We start from the raw sequence: 18,214 nt of genomic DNA on the forward strand, positions 1-18,214 counted from the left end.
AACGGGTCGGCGCAGGAGCATGGAGCATCCAGGTCTCCGGAGGGCCCCGCAGGGAAGCCTGCCGGCGGAGAAGCACCCGATCCGGCCACAGCGGGGGCGCAGCCGGCCTGGGCAATAGCTGCCCGGAGTTGGCCTTGGGTACCTTATAGCTTAAAACTCCATCTCCATCAGTAGGGTCTCCCTCCACAAGGTTTTCCCTGAAGATGTTAGCTGCCAAACAGTTGGAGACTTTCCTTGGCAGAGTTTGACTTCATATTCACCAATGCTGGGGGTCTGAACCTGCATCCTATTCTTCCTGCATCCCATTGGCCACAAGCCACCTGATGTTTTAGCATAAACAATGATGTAATGCCAACCCATGATGCTGTCAGATCACAGTGCCTTAATGGACAGCAGAGAAGCACGGATTTCGTAGAGCTGGCACAAAAAACTTTCCTGTTTTGTCATCACAGCCTTCCAGGTCTGAGAAGGGAAGCTTCCATCTCCAGTATCAATCTTATTGTGAGTAAATTAGTGGACCGAGAAAATGCTGTGAATGTAGTTTAGTTAGATTTTAGTATGGGACTTGATGAAGTAGACCACAGCCTATGTCTTGGTAAGACAGGACAATGTGGGACAGACAGTGCAACCACCTGATGACCCTGCAGTTGACTGACCAGCTGCACTCACCCTATGGCCCTTAAAGGGGCCTGCACCTACATGGAGGAAAATATGCAATGGGGGTTCCTCAAGATGCAGCTCAGTGGTGAGGAAAGGAAGGTCCTGCACTTAGGTAGGCAAAATCACAGGAGGACCATTGAAAAGTCTTCATTGGGTGAGCTTATCTTCAACTCTGAACAAAAGAACAATTGTGAGTTGCGAAGTCATGTCCGACCCATTGCGACCCCATGACAACGTTCCTCCAGGCCTTCCTGTCCTCTTCCATCTTCTGGAGTCCATTACTCACGCCTACTGCTTCAGGGACTCCATCCAGCCACCTCATTCCCTGTTGTCCCCTTCTTCTATTGCCGTCCATCTTTCCCAGCATTAGGCTCTTCTCCAGTGAGTCCTTCCTTCTCATTAGGTGGCCAAAGTACTTGAGTTTCAACTTCAGGATCTTCTGGTCTTCTAAAGAGCAGTCAGGGTTGATCTCCTCCAGGACTGACCAGTTTGATTGCCTTGCAGTCCGAAAGAACAATTACACACCTAAAAAGTAAAAGAACTTGAAATAAACAGTAAAAATCTAAATAAGATGTTGATCTAGGTAAGTTATAAGAGGACTAAGAATCCAGATAAATTTGAAATATTGACTATTACAACTACTAAGTTTTGGAATTAACTTCAAAAAAAATAAGCAACTTTTCATGGGGAAATATTTATTTTTGTCATCATGACAATTGCTTTTGTTATAAGTGAGGATTTTGGAAACTGGATCCTTAAGGATTCTAAGCAGAAAGAAAAAAAATACAATTCTGATGTCAGTTAATATTGGATCTTACAGGATGATAGAAAATATTCTTCAAATCTTTGAAAAAAAAAAATTACTGTCAGTAATTATGTCTGTTTGTGGGGTCCTTGCTGTTCTTTGAGCTTGTTTGATTTCTGAGATGTTTTTGACATATGGCTTGTGTTGGTTGTACTATATTAGGTTGAGTGGTCAGGCACTTTTTGATAAAGTTGTGTGGGTGTCCATTTTGTTAAAAGATGTTGTACAGATGATCCGGGAAACTGTGAGCATCCTAGATCAAACCAAATAGAAATATTGTCTTCCAATGATGTCTGCTTTTATGGATAGACTTTAAGAGATGTAATTGAAGGAATAGCAATAGCCCTTAGATTTATATACAGCTTCATGGTGCTTTACAGTCCTCTCTAAGTGGTTTACAAAGTCAGCATATTGCCCCCAACAATTTTACCCTAATTTTTCTGACCTCTGAAGGATGGAAGACTGAATCAACCTTGAGCCGGTCAGGATCAAACTGCTGGCAGGATCGAACTGCTGGCAGTCAGCAGAGAGCCTGCAATACTGCATTCTAACCCCTGTGCCCCCATGGTTCTTGACAGATAGGAAGCAACACATTTTATCATGAACGAAGGCAAATATAGGTATCCCAGGATAATGTTGCAGGGCCCAATCTGAGTCGGTCACTGGGACCAAAAGCTGATTCTTCCAAGCTTTCAGGGTCATGCTGGAGCCCATCCCCAGAGAACTCTCTCTCCAGAATATGTGCCCTGGGCTGTTCTATGCATTGTATGTATATGGTTGCTGGTTGTGTGTAGCTTTCAGTTATTAATTAGGGTCTTGGTGGCTTGTTATTAAGTCACTGTTTCCTTGTGACTCCTCGCTGGTAGGCCAGTGGCAAATCAGCACTCCTATTCACTGACAAGAGGCCCATTTCCCAAGCTTCAATAATTTATCTGGCTATTTTTGTTCCTGCGTGGCCAACAATCATAGCAGCTGTGAAACTGAATGCATCTCCTTGTTCGTTGCCATGTGAGGCTACCAATGAGTTCAGGTCTCCTCATCTAACCACTCCCTCATGTTCTTGCAATCTGGTGGTTAGCTTCCTCCCCATCTGTCCTACATAGTCACAGGGGCAATACATGCAGGGAGTCTGGTAAATTACCTTCAAAGTTTCTCCTACTTCCAAACAACCTTTGTAATGCATGATTTGGCCTTGTATGGTTAGCCTCTGGGTGTTTAGAGATGCCCACTTGCACAGCGGTCAGTCCATCCCCAACCTCTCTGGCTCCAGGGACCAGTTTCAAAAGAAAAATTGTCTTCACAGATTAGCAGTAGCAGTGTGTGTGTGTGTATGTGTGGGAGCTGGGAATGGCTTCTTGTGCACAACCCACACATGCGCAGATGAACCTTCGCACACTTGCACAGCCCTGTTCCCAACAGGCTACGGACTGTTGCCCCCCCCCCCGAACTTGCAGATCTCGGAAACTACGTTCTACTGCTTCTGAAATGTTTTTAATGTATGGCAGGGTGTGCAATGTAGTTCGTTTTGTATCTTTGTTTCTTCCTTTCTCTCCCCAGCATATTGTGCAGGCATCTTGTGATAAATGCTTGTGGGACCCATGCTGCTTGATTTGTTCACATAGGTACCTGCTCACCAGTTGTTTTGCTTGCAGGTTACTGCAGTGTGTGTTCCCACCCAGCCGTATAGTGTTTTGACATATTTTTTTATATGACAGTGGATGCTTACTGCTGAAGCTCAGAATGTGTGGAATCCTGGTGGCCTTGCAATAAACCATGGTTTCTAGGCTTCCATCTTCTTGTCTGTTGATAAGTGCATCCCAAACTGGCAATTGTATAGCTGTTTATTCTTCCATTGTGACATACAATCCACAGTGGAGGAAGAAATGGCCCAACAGGGGAAATAAGAGAATGTGGAACTACTGATGACAAACCAAGGGAATAATTTGGAAAAGGATGTCCTACTGGATATTTTATTTATTTATTAAATTTATACGCTGCCCATCTCACTGTCAAGTGACTCTGGGTGCTATTCAAAACAACCTGGCTGAAGTTTTAAAAGCTAAAAAGAAAATACAAAGGATAAATCAAGAGAATGACCTGGAAAATGTATTTTTAATTGAATCTACAAAAAGCCTTATTGTCAAGGCCAAACCCAGAGACCCAAGGAGATGAGGGGGGGCAGGGGGGGACTTGGCTAAATCCTCAGAGATCCAGAACCAGGCATGTTTAGCGGAAAGAAGAGAAGGCCCAGGGAGGGAGGGAGGGAGAGGGCTGGGTTCCTAGCCTTCCTGCTCTGCTCCCTCTGCCCAGCCTGCCCCAGGAGAACCTGGCCAGAGGACAGCGGCTAGATGGGGGTGGGGTGGGGAACCAGCAGTCTGGTGTTCTTGGTGGCTCCTGGAACAAGGCCGAGGAGAAGTGGCCACTCAAGGATCATTGGGTGCCTGCTGGGCAAGGAAGAAACAGTGGAGAGATCTTTCTACTTTTGGGGGTTGAGGGTCAGAAATAGGAAGGAACCGATTCCTGGGACCTTTTGAGCAAGCGAGAGAAGAGGGTCAACCGAAAGGGAAAAAGCCTTTAAAGCGAGGCTGCTGCGGATTCCGACGTTAAGAGGAGGGGAGGCTGAGACCCTCAACCGACACACCGGATGGGGGGGGGGAAATATCTCCGCTTTCTCACCTCCCGCTTCCAGGCCAACTTTCTTCAGGGGGGCGCTTTGCATTCTGTCCTTCGCTCGCTCTGGGCTTTTTCGGAGAAATGGCCAGCCGCCCCCCCCCCCCGCCTCCTCTCCCAGGTGGACTGCAGCAACTGCGGAGGGTGAGGGGGGGATTTGCCTCCCTTCGGGAAGGGCGAGGAGTAGCGCGGCCAACGGAACCGGGGATGGGGAGCCAGCGGGGAGCGGATTCTCTGAGCGCAGCAGCCCCGCCCTTCGCCCCGCAGAGCGGCGGTTTTCTCCAGAAACGGAGAAAAATATTTCCCGGGCTGGAATGGAACCGCTGAACCCGGCTGCCCTCACGTGCCCACGTCTTCTCGCTCGGCTGGGTCGCTCCCGGCGCGCCTCTCCCGCCATTGGTCCGCCGGCGCTCTAACCCCGCCCCTTGCTCCCGGGCGTTTTCCTGGGCTATTTGGCTGCAGGGGATATTTAAACGCCCATCCGCGCAGCCAATCCGCACGGCGAGGCCTAGGCCGCCTCGGGCACAGGAAGGCGGGGGATGTGCACGGAAGGAGAGGGGAGAGAAAAAAGCCGCCCTTCCCAGCCTTTTAGGGGCGGTCTCTTCCCTCCCTTCCCCCCCCCCCCCCGGCCATAACGACAAGGTTAATAACGAACCGATCAGGCTTCGCTGCAGGGCTGCCAAATCCTGCAAGGCCCATATTTACTTCCAAGTGTTAGAAGTAAGTCTTCATCCTGGTTCATCCAAGCCGGGAATAAATAAGCAAACATGGCGACTGCTTTGGGAAGAAGGTTACTGTTTATTGCAAAAGAAAGATGGTCCTTGCAAGAAGGAGCAGAGGAGAAGAAAGAGAGTGAGCGCATGGGTAGAAGGTTTTTTATACCCCCTCTAGCCCTGTTTGGAATAGTTTCCTGTTCCTGTGGCATGAACTTTGAGGCTATTTCTGAGTGTTTTTCTAGACCTTGATATCTGTGGTTTAATCCTATTATCATATCCTGCTTCCCAGGTGATGGGGCTAATGACTCCTAGAGTTTGGGTGGGGCATGCAGATTTTCTCTTGTCTTCTTGATTGCTCTGGCTTCAACCTTCTGGTGGTTTTACATCTGCATTTGTATGGGGCCAGGTCTTGCTTGGGACAGAGAGATTTGGAGCCGAAGTTGGTTTCTGCTTTTTAAAATACTTTTGAGGAAATATATATTTCTGCCCTTTTAATATTTCCTTCTCTGGGCCTCTGACTTCCCACACAAGTATTAATGAGAAGCAGCAATGCTGAAACAATGGCTGCTGGTTCCCAATTCCTTTCAACGGCAGGTGTTTAAGGGGAGAACCTGCACTCAGACGGAGGCAAGACAGCGGGCAAAAAAGGCCGGCTAGTTTTGAGTGAAGGGTTAGACCCTCTAGCCCCTCCCCCTCCAAACCGGCTCTCTCAACAGCCCCCCCCCCGGTGATTTACACCCACACCCGCAGGGAACCACAAACGAAGACTCTACGGCCTTCGCATCCCAAAAACTTCAGCAGTGGGGGAGATGCGAGAGGTGAGGAAAAGCAAGTATTTCGCCTAGCGGTGAAGAAGCGAGAAATTTGAATCTGGTCCTGCGACAGGTTGGGGGGAGTGAAAGGGGGGAGAGGGCGAGGTCGTCCCAAAAGTGAAAGGACGCAAGAGAGCTTCCCCTTTCTCTCCCTCCCCCACTCCACCCAGGTGTCCCTGGAAGGAAAGGGGAAAAGGGAGAAAGGTGGGAGTGTGTGTATGTGTGTGTTTGAGAGAGAGAGAGAGCGCGCAAGAGCGAACCAGGAGGGAAAAGGAAGAGGAAGGTGAGGTGCTGGGCTGTAGAACTATGGAGAACCGAGAGCCTCGCAGAGCAAGCAAACTTACAAAAAGGGCATCTCTCTCTCTCCCTCCCTCCCTCTCTCTCACACACAGTGCTTTCTCCCCCTTCTCTCTCTTTCTCTCCAAAAGCACCTGGAGAAAGATGTGTGTGTGTGTGAGAGAGAGAGAGAGAGAGAGAGGGGAGGCAAAGGGAAGAGGAAGAAGGCGAGGTGCTAGCCAGGAAAAGTGTGGGGAATGGAGAGCTTCGCAGACGGAGCAAGCAAACTTACAAAAAGGGGAGCCCTCTTCCTCCCTCCCTCTCTCTCTCTCACACACACACACACACACAGTGGTTTCTCCCCCTTCTCTCGCTTTCTCTGGACGAAGGGGGTGTGTGAGTGCAGCCATGCAGCGAACCTTATCGGGTTGTTATTAACCATGCCATTATGGGGCGGGCAGCCTCCTGAAAGGCTGTGAAAGGAAAAGCCCTCACCCAGATTCCCTCCCCCTCGACTGCTTTTTTTTCTCCTCTCCTGGCGTGCACATCAAAGCAAGCTCCCCCGCATCCTGTGCCCCAGGCTCTCCACCTCTTGGCGTGAGGATTGGCTGCCCGGATGCGCGTTTAAATGTCCCACGCAGCCAAATAGCCCTAGAAAAGTGTCCCTCCGTGAAACGGCCGGGAGGAAGGGGCGAGGATGGAGCGCTGGCGGACAAATGGCGGGAGAGGAGCGCTGGTGGAGAGCCAGCCGAGTAAGAGTGCCCGTGTTGGGTCAGAGGCGGTGGGGTGCCCGAGAAAAAGTGCCCCCCGCCCCCCTTGCTGCCGAAGTGCTACTCAGCGCTCGGGGAAGGCCAGAGATTTCTCAGAAGCGTCCGCCCCTCGGGCGGGGATCCTGCCCCTCCCAGCCGCGGGGGGTGGTGGAGGGAGGTGGCAGCTCAAGGGGGGGAGAGCGGGTGCGAGCGGGGCTTTATAAGGGGCGTCTCGCCTGGGGCTGGCACGTCTAGATTCCTGGAGTCCACCATGGCGATTGGCCTGGCAGCTCTGGGTCTCCTCGCTTTCCTGCTCGGCTTCTCGGGATCCTTTGCCGAAACTCAAAACTCGGAGCGAGCCGCCAAGGTCAGATGCGGGGTGGCGGGCGGAGGGTCCCAGCTTCCCCCGGGAAAACCCCCTGCTACCAGCCTCTGCTCGGGTGGGCGGCAGGAGCAGCTGGCCTGGTGGGAGCCGGCGGGCTGCGCAGAGGGTGCTGCTTCCTCGGGGTTGACCGCACCCGGTGCCGTCGCGCTGAGCGCCAGAGGCCCTGGGTCCGCGACGGATGGACGCCCAGCGTTTCCTCCTCCGTGCTCGGCCGCGACTTCGGCAGCCTGCCGCCGGGGCTGACGTTCTGGCTCGCTGCGCAGATGACAGAGCGATCCGCCCGCGGGGTGTCGTCCCGGACGCGGTCTGGCAGGCGCCTCCACCGACGGACTTTGGGATGCGCCGCCTTTGCCAGCCCCACCCGGCGTGGGCAACCTTGGGGGTCGGGCACGTGGGACTAGCGGGTGTTTTCAGATCCCCCGGAGAAAATGGAGCCAGAGTCTCTACCTTTTGGACAGCTGGGCTTGGCTAGCGCGATGACCCGCTTTCCTCCCCCCTCTCGCTCTCCTTTAGTGCTCCCTGACCGGCAGCTGGAAGAATGACCTCACCTCCACCATGGAGATCAACAGCGTCAGTAACACGGGGGTGTTCAGCGGCGTCTACAAAACGGCAGTCTCGGACTCTGGCCTGCTCATCCGGCCATCCCCGCTTGTGGGTGTCCAGCACCTGGGGGACCTGCCCGTCTTTGGCTTCACCGTCAACTGGAGCTTCGATGGTAGAGCCACTCACTATTTGGTGTGGAAGCAAACAGAACGGGAGGAGGGAATCTCCCCTTCCTTAGATCTGCCTCTTGCAGGTTCTTTCACTGAATGTCCCCCCTCCCACTCACCCACCTCGCATCAGCTGGAGCTGCCCAAAGTTTTTCAAGCCCATAAATCTTTCCCAACCTAAAGTAGCATCGGGTGAGTGGGGGTCCTTATGGGAAATATATCCCCCCCCCCAATTGGTACAACAGCTTTGACCTGCCCGTGAATCTCTGGCGATTCCTCCCTCAGGCTCCACCGCAGTCTTTGCGGGCCAGTGTCTGGTGGACGAGAACGGAAAGGAGCTGCTGAAGACAACCTGGCTGTTGCGTGCAAAGATGGGATCCACAGCAGAGGATTGGGGGGCGACCCGGTAAGGAAAAACAGGGACTGAACTGCTGTGCCCCCTAACTGGAAGGGCCCTGGGCACATCTCTTTTTCTCTCTCTTCCCCCACCCCCCCGCCCAAAGTGGTTCTTGAAAGGACGCCCCAAACGGGTTTGCCTCTCTCGGGATGTTTCCGCACCCAGGGCTGAGCAGCTCCTGCGGGAGAGGCTGGAGACTCCGTTTCCCCCACAAAGAAACACAGCAAAGCTTTTGAGGAGCTTCCCCAGGTCGTTCTCACTGACAAGTGTGGTTGGGGTGGCACCATAGTCTGGGTTGCCCACAGCTGGCAACATTTGGACAGTTGGCATAAATTGCTCTGAGCAGTAGCCCAGCACAGACCCCATATTTTTATGGGGCAAAGAGGCCTCCTGTCTGCCTTCCCTGAGCTCAAGGCCTGCAGCTCTTCTGCTCTCCTCCAAAGAGGCCACCTTTTTGGCCACCTGGATGGAGCTGCTTCAAGGGAGGCCCCCAAAGGCCCAGGAGAATTCGCCCAGCCTGCTCTGGGTCAGTGTCATTCCCGTCATCAGATGTGGCCTGCAATGCATGGTTGGGGATCTACCTGGCCCTGGCCACCCCCAAGAACCAGCAGAGTCCATTTCCTTTGCCCCCCCCCATTTTTATTATCATGTGAGTGGGTGGAAGGAGGGAATGGGTAGGGATGAATGAATTTGACATTTCCCTTCCTCCTGCTTCATTGTAGCGTTGGCACAGACACCTTCTACCGCATCAAATGAGAGGGGGAAGAGAGCCAGCCTTCCATGGTTTCTGCCTTGGGGGGGCATGGGGGGGGGTGACCCTTCCTGCCTCTCCCATCAGACACTCTTCTCCAATAAAATGTTTGCCTGAGCAGCCTCCGCCTCCCTGGTCTTTCAGAAGCTCCCTGGGTGCCAGTCTGAAGGTTTCCAGGAGAGGCTGGGTAGGACCCCCACCTGGAGGGGGCGCTCAAAGCTAACTCTGGGGTACAGAGTCTCTACTTGTCTCTCCATACTGCTCTGCACTTTAAACAGACATTTGGAAACTGCAGCTAATCCACTGAGGATCGGACTATTATTTTATTAGGAAATTATTAAAGGGTTTGTGCAAAGGAGCCATGAATTAGCTTCACCCAGACCTAGTTCATGTTAATAAATTGGCCTAAACTTTGCTTGATAGAGTCATTGTTAGAACCAGCAGTTAGCTAGCATCTGTAAGACACTACTTACCTGAAGAAGCCAAAGAGGTTGGCCACAAACGGCTCAGTTATAAGAATTGGATTTGCAATCAAGAATTTTGCAAGTGGGGCCATTAGAGGAACAAGAAAAAGTAACATGGCATTTTGCTTAAAGGTCCAGAGGCAAAAAGCCCCACATTAGGATGTCAAAAAATACCCCAAGAAATTATTTTATTTTAAGCGCAGCAGCTCTTCGCCCCGTAGAGCGACGGTTTTCGCCAGAAACGGAGAAATATTTCCCGGGCCGGAATGGGACGAGTGAACCCGGCTGCCTTCACGCGCCCACTTTTTCTCTGGCGCCGCCCCGCGTCTAACCACAGGCGGGCTTTCTAGCCCCGCCCCTTGCTCCCGGGCGTTTTCCAGGGCTATTCGGCTGCAGGGGACATTTAAAGGAGCTTCCGGGCTGCCAATTCGCACACCAACGCGAAGGCCGCCTCGGGCACAGGAAGGCGAGCCAGGGGGGAAAGGGAAGAGGAGGAAGGCGAGGTGCCGGCCAGCAAAAGTGTGGGGAACGGAGAGCCTCGCAGAGGGAGCAAGCAAACTTACAAAAAGGGGGGGGAGTTCTCTCTCCCTCCGTCCCCATCTCTCTCACTCACTCACACACACACACGCGCGCGCGCGCGCGGACGCTTTCGCTCCAAAGGCACCAGGACGACGTACGGGGAGGGGTGTGTGTGCAGCCATGCAGCGAAGCCTGATCAGATTATAATTAACTACATCATTATGGGGGCAGGGGTGGCAGCCCCCCCCCCCGACTGCTTTTTTTCCTCCTCTCCTTACCTGTACATCAAAGCATGCTTCCCCGCAATCTGTGGCCCAGGCTCCCCACTCCTTGGCGTGGGGATTGGCTGCCCGGATGAGAGTTTAAATGTCCCACGCAGCCAAATAGCCCTAGAAAAGTGTCCCTCCGTGAAACGGCCGGGAGGAAGGGGCCGGGTTGGAGCGCTGGAGGACCAATGGCGGGAGAGGAGCGCTGGTGGAGAGCCAGCCGAGTAAGTGTGCCCGTGTTGGGTCAGCGGCGGTAGAGTGCCAGAGAAGAAGTGCCCCCGTCCCCTCCCCCTTGCTGCCGAAGTGCTGCTCAGCGCTCGCAGAAGGCCAGCGATTTCTCAGAAGCGTCCGCCCCTCGGGCGGGGATCCTGCCCCTCCCAGTCGAGGGCGGTGGAGGGAGGCGGTGCGAGCGGGGCTTTATAAGGGGCGTCCCGCCTGGGATTCAAACGCCTAGATTCCTGGAGGCCACCATGGCGATAGGCCTGGCAGCTCTGGGGCTCCTCGCTTTCCTGCTCGGCTGCTCCGGAATCTTTGCCAAACCCCAAAACTCGGAGCGAGCCGCCAAGGTCAGATGCGGGGTGGCGGACAGAGGCTCCCAGCCTCCCCCGGGAAAAAACCCCGCCACCAGCCTCTGCTCGGGTGGGCGGGAGGAGCAGCTGGTGGGAGCCGGCGGGTTGCGCAGAGGGTGCTGCTTCCTCGGGGTTGATCGCACCCGGTGCTGTCGCGTTGAGCGCCAGAGGCCCTGGGTCCACGACGGCCGACCGGTCAAGCGTTTTCTCCTCCGTGCTCGGCCGCGACTTCGGCAGCCTGCCGCCGGGGCGGGTGCTCTCTCTCGCTGCGCAGATGGCAGAGCGATCCGCCCGCGGGGTGTCCTCCCGGATGCGGTCTGGCAGGCGCCTCCACCGACGAACTGTGCAATGCGCCGCCTTTGCCAGCCCCACCTGGCGTGGGCAGCCTGGGAGTCGGGCACGTGGGAGTAACGGGTGTTTTCAGATCTCACGAAGAAAATGGATTCAAAGTCTCTACCCCCTCCCGCTCTCCTTTAGTCCTCCCTGACCGGCACCTGGAAGAATGACCTCAACTCCACCATGGTATTCAGCGGCCTCTACTAAACGGCAGTCTCGGTCTCTGACAATACCATCCGGCCATCCCTGCTGCAGGGCATCCAGCACCCGGAGCCCCAGCCCACCTTTGGCTTCACCGTCAACTGGAACTTCTCTGGTAGAGCCACTCACTATTTGGGGTGGAAGCAAATAGAACGGGAGAAGGGAATCTAGTGGATCGCCCCTTCCTTAGATCTACCTCTTGCAGATTCTTTTACTGAATGTCCCCCCCCCCGTCCTCATTAGTTGAGGTTGGCAAAATTTTGGAGCCCATAAAACTTTCCCAACCTAAAGTAGCATCGGTGAGTGGGGGTCTTTATGGGAAATATATCCCGCCCCTAATTGGTACAACAGGAACAGGAAGCAGGAACAGGTGATGAAATCTCAGGAAATTCTGATGTGTTTAGGACTTACATTACTTTTATTACAAAGTTACAGTAACAGAACCTTGCAAGGCTGAATCCACCTCCTTCCTTAAATTTCATTTCTGCTTTGGACACATTTTATTTTTCATCTGATCGTTAACTAGGTTGAGGCTCTTCCTCCTGTTTCCTCTTGTAGCCCATTTGGTGCACCATGGAGGTGCACCAGCAAATGGATAATCTGAGGCACGACTGGAAGAGATGCTGACAAGAGAAGATAAAAGGAAAGGAAAGGGGGGGGGGTTGGCTGGATCAGTGGTCCAAGGAAGGAGTGGATCTGCTGCCAGGAGGACCTGGTTGGAGATGAACAAGGAAGAGGCAAAGAGCAGAGCTGCTGCTTCCCTGGATCTTCTCCCCCAAGACTCCAGATGGAGCTGGGCAGAATCACCAGCAGGGACCAGGAGACAAGAGGGTGGGAGAGAGGCAGAGAGAGAGAGACAGAGAGAGCCTGGGTGAGTTGAACTCTCTAAGCCAGGTTGTCCAGGAGTCTCAAAGGAGCTCCTGGGGCCATCTCAGACCCATCATATTTTAGTGCTTAGTAGGAGCATCAAAGGTTTGGGGTGACCCCAAATCAATCTGATATTTTTTGACACACCGTCTGATTTAGTTGATTATGGGAATGTGGTGGATATTATGTACCTTGACTTCAGCAAAACATTTGACAAATATCAATGAAATCCTGGTGAAGAAAAAGGCAACCTGTGGCTGGCCTACACCAGGGCTTTTCAACCAGTGTTACGGGTACCACCTGTGGTACATTGGCACCTGGCAGGTGGCATATGACCATCCTAGAAAAGTGGGAGCAGGGGAGAGGAATGAGCTGAACCGGTGGCAGCACCCCACAAGCCTGAGCGAGAGATGGCTGGAGCTGCAGGACTGTCAGGGCTCAGTGGAAGCGCCAGGATCAGCGTCAGGCTCCAGCTGGAGCTCGGCGCTGATCCTGGCACTTCTGCTGAGCCCAGAAGAAGCGTTGATCAGCTGGAATATTGCAGCATCTCCAGGGTCTTGTGATTTACATTCAGATTCTTGGCAACTGATTCATATTTATGATGGTCACAGTGTCCCAGGGTCATGTGAAGTGACCAAAACCTGCTGCAACCACCCAGCAGACGGGGGGAATAAAAATCGAACACCCCCCACCCCACCCCCGCTGCCAATCCTCAACAGAAATGCTCACAACAATGAAAACCTCGAACAGAAGGAAGAGCGCGGCCGGGCGGGCAGGCAGGTGTCTTGCTTGGCTGTGGCTTGGGGGGCACTTTTTTCAGTGCTATTGTATAACTTTGAACAGTCACTAAGCGAACTGTTGTAAGTCGAGGACTACCTGTACTTTATCACTTTTTTCCTTTTTTGGGGAGGGGGTCATCAAGTTTTTGACACCTTGCTAGGCGACTGGTGGTACTCGGATGTTGCCATATCCTAAAAGTGGTACAATGGGTGAAAAAGTTGAAAAAACCTGGCCTACACTACCATTACATGGATAGAGCCTGTGGAGAGATCAAATCCAACCAGGGCTTATTAAAGGCTGCAGATCTGATTGAAAGGAAGTGATGAATTGCAGGGCTCCATTTTAGGCCTTGCGCTGTTTGACGTATTTATAATTAAATTAGGGGAACGGGGCAATTATCCGGGCATCCTGGTCCTCCCTTGCTGACAACTTCATTTGGTGGAAGAAAGAGCAAGTGGAAATGCTATCCTGGACCTAACCAAGAATCCCAGGCCGAGTTCAGCACCTCGGAGCTCCCTCTGGACCTTCTCAGGGCGGTCTCTGCTGCCCTCCCCAGGCTGGCCTCCTTTCCCCAAAGCTTCACAGAGCTGCTGTGGGGCGCGGGGCAGGGCGGGAGGAGCGGAGCAGTTATGCCGGAACCCAGCTGGCGGTTGCTATGCCAATAAAACAAGGATTCTGTTGCCCTGGAAATGCTTCCTTCCCCCCCCCCCGCCGGGGAATCCAGGCATTCAGGCAGCCGCTGCTCTTCCGCCCGACGGGGAATCCCACGAAGGAGCTGCGCGCGTGGGGGGGGGGATTGAGACGCCTGGCTGTCCCTGTCCCCTCTGCGGCCCTGCCGGCCCGCCCATTCGCCCTGCCCTCTTCACAGCATCAGCAGGAAAAAGCACCTCGGGGCGCCGGGAAAGAGTCCAATTGCAGATCGCGAGGCCGGCGATCGTCTCGGCCGGGCAAGGCGTCTCTGGGGTTCGCTCCGCAAGGCACGCAACCCAGCGGAAGAAGGCCTACCGGAGGGTTTTGCACGGTCTGCTGGACGTAGAGCATCCAGAGGGAGGGGTTCCCTCGAACCTGGATTCCCCGGCGGGGGGAGGAATTCTCCGGGGGGGGGAAAGCCTTGCTCTCCTCACCTTCACTAGATGCGGTAGAAGGTGTCCACCCACTCACCTGACAATGAAAACGGGGGGGGGGACGACAAAAAAAATGGATCTGCTGGTTCTCCGGGGGGGGGGAAAGGGCCAAATAGGTTCCCAGCCACGCATTGCAACCCAGACTGTGGTGCCACCCAAACCACACTTGTCAGTGGGAACGATCTGGGCAACCTACTCCAAAGCTTTGCTGTGTTTCTTTGTGGGGGAAGTGGCAGAAACGGAGTCTCCAGCCTCTCCAGTAGGAGCTGCTCAGCCCTGGGTGCGGAAACATCCCCCAGAGAGATAAACCGTTGGGGCGCCCTTTCAAGAACCACTTTNGTGGATGCGGGGGGGGGGGACCGCCGATTATTTCTGAATACTTACTGAGTAGGCTTTTTATGTGTTTGTTTTTCTAATGAAATGCACCATATTTGTATTATTTGTTCATATGTTTATTTGAAAAATTAATAAAAAAAATGTAAAAAAAAAAAAAGAAGAAGTCTTGTTTTATTGGCATAGCAGCCGCCAGCTGGGTTCCGGCGTTACTGCTCCGCTCCTCCCGCCTCTCTTCCGGCCGCCGGAACCCAGTATGCCAGCCTGGCCCCTTCCGAATTCAGCCCCTGCTGGGGCACAGACGGCGCCCACAGGAATGAGGAGGCTCGCGGGGACCAGCCCTGCCCCGCACCCCACGGCAGCTCTGTGAAGCTTTGGGGAAAGGAGGGGAGCCTGGGGAGGGCAGCAGAGACCGCCCTGAGAAGGTCCAGAGGGAGCTCCGAGGTGCTGAACTCGGCCTGGGATTCCCCGTTAGGTCCAGGGTAGCATTTCCTCTTGCATTGAATGGTAGTGCAGGCCAGCCACAGGTTGCCTTTTTCTTCACCAGGATTTCATTGGTATTTGTCAAACGTTTTGCTGAAGTCAAGGTACATAATGTCCACTGCATTCCCATAATCAACTAAATCAGACAGTGTGTCAAAAAATATCAGGTTGATTTGGGGTCACCCCAAACCCTTGATGCTCCAGCTAAGCACTAAAACATGTTGGGTCTGAGATGGTCCCCAGGAGCTCCTTTGAGACTCCTGACAACCTGCCTTGGAGACTTCAACTCACCCATGCTCTCTCTGTCTCTGTCTGCATCTCTGTCTCTGTCTCTCCGTGTCTCCGTCTCTCTCTGTCTCTCTCTCTCTCCTTCTGCCTCTGCCTCCCTCCCTCCCTCCCTCCCTCTCTGTCTCCTTGTCCCTGTTGGTGATTCTGCCCAGCTCCATCTGGGCTCTTGGGGGAGAAGACCCAGGGAAGGAACAGCTCTGCTCTTTGCCTCTTCCTTGCTCACTTCCAACCAGGTCCTCCTGGCAGCAGATCCACTCCTTCATTTCCCTTCCTTGGACCACTGACCCAGCCACCCCACCCCCTTTTCCTTTGCTTTTATCTTCTCTTGTGAGCATCTCTTCCAGTTGTGCCTCAGATTACCCATTTGCTGGTGCACCTCCTTGGTGACAGAATGGGCTACAAGAGGAAACAGGAGGAAGAGGCTCAAGAGAAGTGACTATCAGATGAAAAACACTGTGTCCAAGGAAGAAATGAAATTTGAGGAAGGGTCTCAGACCTTTCAGGAAGATGAAGACAGGGAAATGGATTCAGCTTTATAAGGTTCTCTTGCTGTAACTTTGTAATAAAAGTAATGTAAATCCTAAATACATCAGCATTTCATTATATTTCATCACTTATTCCTGATGTGCTGAAGACAAATGCAGCTGGGTAACATCCCATAATAAGCATTGGGGGGTGCACTTAGTGAAGCTTTGGAGTATCTGAGGAACTGCCTCACCCCAATGGGACTAGCTGGTGCCTCTCATTCCAGTGGAAGCAGCCTAATTTGGATCCCACTGGCCAAAGAATTTCTGCTGCTTGGCTCCAGGAGAAGAACCTTTTCTGCTGTGCCCCCCCCCAGAATATTCTGCCATCAGAGGTGAGATTCCCCCCCCCCCTCAGAAACACAAGAACACAATCCTGGCCTTCTGGAAGAGCCTGAAAACCTGGCTTTGCCACTCAGCCTGGGGCCCTGACAGGGTAGGGTAGCCTGGGGGTGTCTCATGGGGTAGAGAAGATTCTTGCCCCCAGAATGTCCATCACCTGGGTTCTTAACTTTTAATCTCTTTATTCTGGTTTCATTTCTTTTTAGAACTTTTTAATGTTTATTACAATGTAAGCCACCCAGAGTTGCTGTATTAGTGAGATGGGTGGCATAAAAACCTATCAAAATAAAATAAGCTCTCCACTTCTGGGGGTGTTTTCTGACATGATAAGGTGGAGTTTTTTGCCTCTGGACCTTTAAGGCTTAAGCAAAATACCACATTACGTTTTCTTGCTCCCCTAACGGCCTCACTTGCAAAATTCTTGATTGCAAATCAAATTGTTATAACTGAACCGTTTGTGGCCAGCCTCTTTGGCTTCTTCAGGTAAGTGTCGAAATAGGTTCCAGATAATTGCTGGTTCTAACAATGATTCTATCAAGCAAATCTTGGGCCAAGTGATTAGGATGGACCAGCTCTGGGTGAAGCTAATTCATGGCTCATTTGCAAAAGCCTTTAATAATTTCATAATAAATCAATAGGTCAAACCCTCAGTGGATTGGCTGGAAGTTCCCAAAGTCTTCAAGGGCAAAGGTTGTGTAAAGAGACTCTACCCCAGAGCTAGCTTTGAGCTCCCCCTCCAGATGGGGGTCCTACCCAGTCTCTCCTGGAAACCTGCAGACTGGCACCCAAGGAGCTTCTGAAAGACCAGGGAGGCCGAGGCTGCTCAGGCAAACATTTTATTGGAGAAGAGCATCTGATGGGTGAGGTTGGAAGGGTCACCCCCCCATTTCCCCCCCAAGGCAGAAACCAGGGAAGCCTTGCTCTCTTCACCCTCTCACTTGGTGCGGTAGAAGGTGCTGGAGCCAACCCTACAATGAAACAGGAGGGAGGGAAATGTCAAAATTCAGGGTGGCATGATTGGTGTCCCTTCTCCAGGCTGAACATCATCACCCGCATCATTCCACGTGAGAAAGAAAAGGGGGGACAAAGGAAATGGATGCTCTGGTTCTCGGAGGATAGCGAGGGCCGGGTAGGTGCCCAACCACATAATGCAGGCCACGTCTGACGAGGGGAAGGCCTCCCTTGAAGCAGCTCCATCCAGGTGGCTGGAAAAGTGGCCTCTTTGGAGGGGAGAAGAAGAGCTGCAGGCCTTGCGCTCCAGGAAGGCACCCAGGTGGCCTCTTAACCCCATACAAATATGGGGGCTGTGCTGGGCTACTGCTCTCCGATTTGAGTAGAGCAATTAGTGCCAACTCTGAGTGTTGCCCGCTGTGGCGCCACCCAAACCACACTTGCCAGTGAGACCCACCTTGGGGAAGCTCCTCAAAAGCTTTGCTGCCTTTCTTTGTGGAAGAAGTGGCACAACCGGAGTCTCCAGCGTCTCCCTGCTCAGCGCTGGGTGCGGAAACATCCCGAGAGAGGCAAACCCGTTTGGGGCATCCTTTCAAGAGCCACTTTGGGAGGGGGGGGAAGAGAGAGAAAAAGAGAGGTGCCCAGGGCCCTTCCAGTTAGGGGGCAGAGCAGTTCAGCCCCTGTGTTTCCTTACCTGGGCGCCCCCCAATCGTCTGCCGTGGATTCCACCTCCCTGTGCAGTAGCCACGTTGTCTTCAGCTGCTCCATTTCCTTCTTGTCTCTCCGATAGGGGCCAGACTGGCAGGTCAAAGTTGTACCAATTGGTGGGGGGATATATTTCCCATAAAGACCCCCACTCACCGATGCTACTTTAGGTTGGGAACGTTTGATGGGCTCCAAAATTTTGCCAACCCCAGCTAATGGGGGCAAGGGGGTGGGACATTCAATGAAAGAAGCAGATCTAAGGATGGAGAGATCCACTAGATTCCCCCCTCCCGTTCTATTTGCTTCCACACCAAATAGTGAGTGGCTCTACCAGAGAGGTTCCAGATGATGATGAGGCCAAAGACCGGCTAGGGACCCTGGTGCTGGATGACCTGCAGCAGGGATGGCCGGATGGGATTGTCGGAGGCCGAGACTGCCGTTTTGTAGACGCCGCTGGACACCCCCGTGTTCCTGACGCTGTTGATCTTCGTGGTGGAGTTGAGGTCATTCTTCCAGGTGCGAATCAGGGAG

The 18,214-nt window shown here is 53.1% G+C and overlaps 1 protein-coding gene across 1 annotated transcript; it reads left to right on the top strand.

The window, feature by feature from the left end:
• The first annotated feature begins 6,959 nt into the window (after nt 1-6,959).
• Nucleotides 6,960-8,936, top strand: LOC114923305 (avidin-related protein 4/5-like). The gene is made up of 4 exons (XM_029286081.1): nt 6,960-7,055; nt 7,587-7,788; nt 8,069-8,189; nt 8,903-8,936. Exons 1-4 carry the CDS (start codon nt 6,960-6,962, stop codon nt 8,934-8,936), a joined length of 453 nt encoding a protein of 150 aa, XP_029141914.1.
• Nucleotides 8,937-18,214: the final 9,278 nt, after the last annotated feature.

Source organism: Protobothrops mucrosquamatus, unplaced genomic scaffold (assembly GCF_001527695.2).
Source record: "Protobothrops mucrosquamatus isolate PMUCROS unplaced genomic scaffold, P.Mucros_1.0 scaffold2823, whole genome shotgun sequence".
Lineage (NCBI taxonomy): Eukaryota > Metazoa > Chordata > Lepidosauria > Squamata > Viperidae > Protobothrops > Protobothrops mucrosquamatus.

What these genes read in the sequence shown, in the direction of transcription:
- LOC114923305 (XM_029286081.1), top strand. Translation starts at nt 6,960, where the DNA reads ATGGCGATTGGCCTGGCAGCTCTGGGTCTCCTCGCTTTCCTGCTCGGC. An exon ending in ACTCGGAGCGAGCCGCCAAG is followed by an intron (nt 7,056 to 7,586) that starts GTCAGATGCGGG and finishes GCTCTCCTTTAG; the next exon opens with TGCTCCCTGACCGGCAGCTG. An exon ending in GAGGATTGGGGGGCGACCCG is followed by an intron (nt 8,190 to 8,902) that starts GTAAGGAAAAAC and finishes GCTTCATTGTAG; the next exon opens with CGTTGGCACAGACACCTTCT.